This window comes from Silene latifolia, chromosome Y (genome assembly GCF_048544455.1).
Source record: "Silene latifolia isolate original U9 population chromosome Y, ASM4854445v1, whole genome shotgun sequence".
Classification (NCBI taxonomy): Eukaryota; Viridiplantae; Streptophyta; class Magnoliopsida; order Caryophyllales; family Caryophyllaceae; genus Silene; species Silene latifolia.
The window spans coordinates 158,400,951-158,408,262 of NC_133538.1; the positions used below are offsets into that span (position 1 = coordinate 158,400,951).

Consider the following 7,312-nt stretch of genomic DNA (forward strand, 5'->3'; position numbering starts at 1 on the left):
CCCTACTTCAAAGTTCGTGGCTTGCTTAGGACCCTTGGCCCTTGCTTTGTATGCTTCATTTGTTTTCTCAATTTGCTTCTTAACTTGAGCATGGATTTGTAGCATTTGTTCAACCCTCTTCTTGGCATCGAAATTGATCTTTTTTCTTTGAATGGGTGCCAAATCAGTTGGCATGAGGGGGTTGGCGCCATAAACAACTTCAAATGGAGACTTTCCCGTGCTTGTAGAAGGAGCCCTATTAAAGGCAAACTCGGCTTGAGCTAGTTTGAGGTCCCAATCCTTCAATGACCTAGAGACCGTGCACCTTAGGATCCTCCCAAGAGTCTTGTTAGTCACCTCCGTTTGTCCATCAGTTTGGGGGTGATGGGAGGTGCTAAATAAGATCCTAGTCTTGAGTAGCTTCCATAATGACCTCCAAAAGTGGCTCATGAACTTTAAATCCCTATCCGAGACTATAGACTTAGGGACTCCATGGAGCTTAACCACCTCTTTGAAGTATAAGTCAGCCACACTAGATGCATCCTCCGTTTTCTTACAAGTAATAAAGTGAGCCATCTTGCTAAACCTATCCACAACAACCATGATGGAGTCCTTGCCTCTTTGAGTTCTTGGCAAAGCAACTAAGAAATCCATGCTAATGTACTCCCATGGCTGATTTGGGATGGGTAAAGGAGTATAGGGTCCTGTTTTGAAGTAGGACTTGGATTGTTGACATGGAGCACACCTCTTGATGACGTCTTGGACATCCCCAAGCATCTTAGGCTAATAGAAATGCTCTTGGAGTATGTCATAGGTCTTTTGAATGCCAAAGTGTCCGGCAAGACCATTGGAGTGTGCCTCTCTTACTAACAAGCTTCTATAGGGACTCTTGGGCACACACAACCGGTTTTCACGAAACAAGAACCCCTCTTGGACCAAGTAATGACCCCCTTTTGCTCGTCCATTTTGCAATGACCCCCACTCCTCTTTGAAATCTGGATCCTCCTTGTAAAACTCTTTCATGTGCTCAAATCCAAGCACTCTTTGTTCCATGTAACTCAACATTATGAACCTTCTTGATAGAGCATCCGCAACCACGTTATCCTTCCCTTCTATGTACTTGCTTGCAAAGTTGAATGATTGTAATAACTCAACCTATTTGTCATGTCTATGATTGAGTTTATGCTGCCCATTGATGTACTTAAGAGCCTCATGATCCGAATGAAGAACAAAGGGCTTTGGCTTGAGATAATGGCTCCAATGAGTTAAGGCTCTTATAATGGCATAGAACTCTTTGTCATAAGTTGAGTAATTAAGCTTGGAACCACTTAATTTCTCACTAAAGTAAGCAATTGGCTTGTGCTCTTGAACAAGGACAGCCCTAATGCCAATGCCACTAGCATCACACTCAAGTTCAAACAACTTATCAAAATTTGGTAAAGCAAGAATAGGAGACTCACATAGCTTCTCCTTGATGGTGTTGAAGGAGGTTTTGGCCTTATCTCCCCATTAGAACTCCCCCTTCTTTATACATTCAGTTATAAGAGCCATGAGAGTGCTAAAGTCCTTGATGAACCTCCTATAAAATGATACTAACCCATAAAAGCTCCTCACATCCGTGATATTCCGAGGAATAGGCCATGACTTTATTGCTTTAATCTTCTCTTGATCAACCAATATGCCCCGGTCAGAAATGATGAAACCCAAGAATTGGACTTCATTTTGCATAAAAGAACACTTCTCAAGCTTCCCATACAACTTGTGTTCCCTAAGAGTGTCAAACAATATTTGCAAATTATTGAGGTGCTCTTCTTTGTTAGGACTATACACCAAGATGTCATCAAAGTATACAACAACAAAGCTGCCTAAGTGAGGCCTAAGCACTTCATTCATAAGCCTCATGAAATTGCTTGGTGCATTAGAAAGACCAAATGGCATGACAAGCCATTCATACAACCCATGCTTTTTTTGAATGCGGTTTTCCACTCATCTCCTTCTTTGATTCTTACTTGATGATAACCTTGCCTTAAATCAATATTTGAAAACAGTTTGGCTCCACTAAGCTCATCTAGGATGTCATCAAGCCTTGGTATAGGAAACCTATACTTGATTGTTATGTTGTTGATGGCTCTACTATCGGTGCACATCCTCCATGACCCATCTTTCTTGGGCACAAGCAAAGCTGGAACGGGACAAGGGTTAAGGCTCTCCCTCACAAATCCCTTGTTCATAAGCTCTCTAATTTGTTGTTGCAATTCTTGAGTAGCTTTAGGATCACTTCTATAGGCTGCCTTGTTTGGTAGAGTAGCTCCCGGAATAAAACCAATTTGGTGTTCAATTCCTCTAAGAGGAGGCAAGCCACTAGGAAGCTCACTTGGAAACACATCACCATAGGTCTTAAGTAGACGTTGGACCTCACTAGGCAGCCCCTTCTCTTGTTCTCCCACCACTCTCTTGGCTATAAGCACGTACACATCTCTATCCTCCTTTAACTCTTGCAACATTTCTGCCCCATTGATTAGTAACACCTCCTTTGATGGTTCAAGCATGGAAGGTGTTGGAATATGCTTGAGAACAGGTGGTAAATGTGCTAGGATGACCTTTCTTGAGCCAAATTCGAAGGTGTAGGTGTTGTCTTTACCATGATGAACCGAGTCCCTATCAAACTCCCAAGGTCTCCCAAGTAGCAAGTGACAAGCATCCATTGGAAGAACATCACAAAGAGCTTCATCTACATAGTTCTTACCAATGGAAAATGGAACCAAGCATTGCTTATCAACCCTCACTTCAGCCCCTTTGTTGAGCCACCTTAGCTTATAAGGATTAGGATGGTCTTGTGTAGGCAATGATAGCTTTTCAATGAGAGTACTAGAGGCGTCATTGGTACAACTCCCTCCATCAATGATAAGATTGCAAAACCTTCCTTTAATGGTGCACCTAGACCTAAAAATTTGTTGTCTTTGGTCCATTTCCAAGGGTTGGGGTTGGGTATGCATCACTCTCCAAGTAACCAAGCTAAGACCCGCATCTGGCATAACCACATCAGCCTCTTCATGGTCCGTCCCCTCCTTATCCTCATCACACACAAGGATCTAATCATCACCCCAATGAACCACTTCAAAGCTACTAAGGGCTCTCTTGGTTGGGCATTCTTTGGCAAAGTGACCATAACCTTGGCATTGGTAACATTTTTTGAGAGGCATGGTCTTTTTTTGTGAGGTTTCGGCTGCTTTTCCTTTGTCAAGTATGGGGGTTTTGTTTTGAGAGGGTGGTTCATTAATTTTGAAACCGGTTAGGGGTTTAAAGGTGGCTGTTTTGGCGGTTGGGTTGGTGGTTGTAGCCTTCCCTTTACCCAATTTCTCAACCCTTAAAGCCAAATTAACGGCTTCATCAAAGGACCATACTTGTTGCATTCTAACCCTATGAGCAATCTTAGTATCTAAACCTTCAACAAATCTAGCAATCTTTTGTTCGGGCTTTTTATTGAGTTCACATTGCAAGGTAAGTTATTCAAAATCTCTAAGATATGACTCAAGTGGTTGTTGGTCTTGTTTAAGTTGTGTGAGCTTAATGAAAATGTCTTGAGTGTACTCTTTAGGTATAAACTTCTCATTAAGCTTCTTTTTCAGTTTTAACCAAGACTTAATAGGTTCCTTACCATCCCTTCTTCTTTGATTTTTTAAGTTCTCATACCAAAGGGAAGCATAGCCTTTGAGTTTCAAGATCGCCACTTTAAAAGCTTTTCTATCGGAATAACCTTTAAACTCAAAGACTCTTTCAATGGTCCTAAACCAACCTAAAAAATCCTCGGGGTTTAAAATAGCATGAAAATCAGGAATCTCTACCTTTAAGTCTTTGTTGGGCTCTCCTTGAAATGCCTCGGCCATGGAGTCCTCCGAATCTGAAAACTCCTCTTCCTCACGGCCACCATGAGCTCGTCCTCCTCTTCCCATGAGGCCTCAGCCTCTACCCCTGCCTCTAGGTGGTTGTCCTCTTCCTCTTGGTGGTGGTGTTGGAATATTAGCCATGATAACATTGAAAGAATCTAGCAACAAATCACATTTTTCAGAAAGTTGAGTAACTTGTGTTTCAATTCCAGCAAGCCTTTCTTCACCCATGGTTGTTTTTTGTGTTTTTAATGTGGTTAGGGTATAATGAACTCACAAAGAAAGGCTTTGGTTTGTTAACCAAAGCTCTGATAACTAATTTGAAGTAAAACTATCAGATTTGGAGCAAGTTTGGACACGAAAACACTCAAGTGACAAACAAAGAAAACTCAGCTTGTTTAGGACTCAAGGTATGACTTAATTCGAACACAAAGCAATGAATTAAGCCTAGGACTCGTCCAAGCACTTAGCAAAGGACTTATCCAACCTCCTAGCACTAAGCAAGGGAGTTTATCAAGCACAAAGCAAAGATAAATAAGAAAGAAAGCAGGCTGCTTCTTAGGGTTTTTGTCATTCAAAATAATCTGATTTTTGATAAGGGTTGTGCTTGCTTTTATAGGACAAGCAAGACAATCCCCTCCCTTCATCTAAGAGTGCATCCTAGGGTCACAAAATGAGCTGCTAATAGTACATAACACGGCAGCCAAGACCTTACAAAAAAACAGAAAAGACAAGGACATAAAGCATAAAAGATAGAAAGTAAACTAATAGTACAACAATCCCTTGTTTACTAGCTCAAGTCTTGTTTATGCACACTTGGACTCACTTGGAAGACTTTGGCAAGGCTGCAAAAACTCTCCTAAGGGCCCTTGAGCTATGTTTGATCAAAAGAGGAATTTTGATAGCGACATATTGCACAATAGCCTAAGCATGCCCCAGCCGTGGTCCTTATTGCACCCGGTTTTGTTTAGCTCTTCAACTCTTGATAGGAAACTCTTTCGGATACAAGTTCCTACAATAAAATGTCCTAAACTAACCAAGGAATAGTCCCAAGCTGGAAAAAGGCATGACTTCTTAGACGGATTTCATGTTAGACCTCAATCTAGTGCAAGGTCCAAAACCGGGTTCTGAAATAGCCTCCTCGGTTGAATTCTCTTCATAAGAGGTGTAGGTTTGCAATTATGAAATTGAGAAAAGGAGCATCGCTATGGTATGAGGCATTGAAGGCGAAGAGGGTCCGAGAAGGCAAGGAGACTATTGATTCTTGGGAGTCCCTAAAATGCAAACTACGGAAAAGGAATGTACCATCGACCCATAGGCTGTCTACTTATCGCAAAATCGCTGATTTTAGACAAGGCAAGATGAGTGTTAGTGAGTATTTAGATGAATTTCAGAATCTTGCTATTATGGGTGAATTGGAGGAAATGAAGGAACAGAAAATTGCTCGATTTTTGCGCGGTTTAAGTTATAATATTGCTAGTACGTTGAGTTATGTCAAATTTATTATTTTGATAATTTGTGTAGTCTTTGTTTGAAAGGTGAATCCCAAGGGAAATCTAAGTATGGGAGTAGGTCGAGTTCAGAATCGAGTAAGCCTAAATCATGGTCTAAACCCGAGTCTAAATATATTGGTACTCCTAATAACCAGGCCATGTCTAACACCTCGAGTGGCAGCCCTAAAAACCCCGCTGGTCAGTCCTCTAAGACCCCGGGAAAAGAGACTAGTTTGGCTAAGGTTCGATGCTTTAAGTGTCAAGGATTCGGTCATTATCAAAATACGTGTCCTAATCAACGAGTTGTGACCATAAGAGAAGCCTTAGAGTGTCGGGTTGAGTTGTTGGCCGAGGAGAAACAAATGGATGAATTTCTGATTTCTAATGATGAGGAGGAGGGGGAAGAAGAAGTAGAGGGTTATGAGACACCTCATGTCAATACTAGTTTGGTTTTGCGAACTTTGAAAGTTGATTCTAAACCAATTGAGTCGGGATAGCGTAACCAACTGTTTCATATTAATTGTAAGGTGAATGATAGATGGGTGAGTCTAATTATTGATGGAGGAAGTTGCACTAACGTTTCCTCTACTAAAATGGTGTCTAAATTGGGTCTTAAGACCACGAAACATCCCCGTCCTTATGCTTTCATTAGCTCAATAATGGTAGTAGTGTTAAAGTCACTAAACAGGCCCGTGTGAACTTGACTATGGGTTCGTATGTTAATGAGATTTTGTGTAATGTTATACCCATGGATGCTTGTCATATCTTGTTGGGTCGACCTTGGCAATTTGATCGGGATGTATTGCATCGGGGAAGGTGTAATGAGTATGAATTGAGGGATAAGGGAAAACGAATTGTGCTCAAGCCTCTATCACCTCAAAACAGCCGTGTTGCTACTATAAACACGGTTCCTAAGGCTGGTATGTCATTGTTGAATGGAGAACGGGATGTGGAACGTGCTATTGATGATGGTGAGAGAGTTTTCGTACTGGTTGCTAAAGAAAATTCGAGTTCTAATGTTGTTTTGCATGAGAATGGCCGAATTTACGAACTCCTTGTTGAGTTTAGTGATGTATTTCCCGATGATTTGCCGATTGATTTGCCTCCGATTCGGGGCATTGAACATCAAATTGACCTTATTTTGGGTTCATCTCTCCCAAATAATGTTGTCTATCGTTGTAATTCCGAATAAACAAAGGAACTCCAAAAGCAAATCGATGAATTGATGGCTATGGGCTATGTTCGTGAAAGTATAAGTCCTTGTGCTGTACCGGTGCTACTTGTGCCAAAGAAAGATGGGTCGTGGAGAATGTGTGTTGATAGTCGTGCCGTGAACAATATAACAATCAAATACAGCTTCCCAATTCCAAGGCTCGATGATATGCTTGGTGAACTTCGTGGTTCGGTTATCTTCTCAAAAATCGACCTTAGAAGTGGTTACCATCAGATTCGGATGTGTGAAGGTGATGAATGGAAGACGGCTTTCAAAACGAAGCATGGGTTGTATGAATGGACCGTCATGCCATTCGGTCTTACTAATGCTCCAAGTACCTTCATGAGATTGATGAATGACGTACTTAAATCTTTCTTGGGCAGATTTGTTGTGGTTTATCTTGATGATATATTGGTGTATAGCAGGAGTGTTGATGATCATTTTGAACATTTAAGGCAAGTGTTCGAAACATTGTGAAATCAAAAACTTTATAGGAAGCGTGAGAAGTGCTCTTTTCTTGTGGAGAGCGTGGTTTTCTTGGGATACGTGGTGTCTAAGGATGGTGTCTCGGTTGATCAATCAAATATTAAAGAAATTCGATCATGGCCAGAACCTAAAACCGTTAGAGAGTTACGATCTTTTCATGGGCTTGCTTCGTTTTATCGTCGATTATTCGAGATTTCAGTACCATTACTAGCCCTATTACGAAGTATTTGAAGAAGGGAGGTTTTAATTGGGGC

The 7,312-nt window shown here is 41.3% G+C and overlaps 1 protein-coding gene across 1 annotated transcript; it reads left to right on the forward strand.

The window, feature by feature from the left end:
* The first annotated feature begins 6,065 nt into the window (after positions 1 to 6,065).
* Positions 6,066 to 6,551, forward strand: LOC141629263 (uncharacterized). The gene has a single exon (XM_074442290.1). The coding sequence runs from the start codon at positions 6,066 to 6,068 to the stop codon at positions 6,549 to 6,551; it is 486 nt and encodes a 161-aa protein (XP_074298391.1).
* The last annotated feature ends 761 nt before the right edge of the window (positions 6,552 to 7,312 follow it).

What these genes read in the sequence shown, in the direction of transcription:
- LOC141629263 (XM_074442290.1), top strand. Translation starts at nt 6,066, where the DNA reads ATGGGTTCGTATGTTAATGAGATTTTGTGTAATGTTATACCCATGGAT.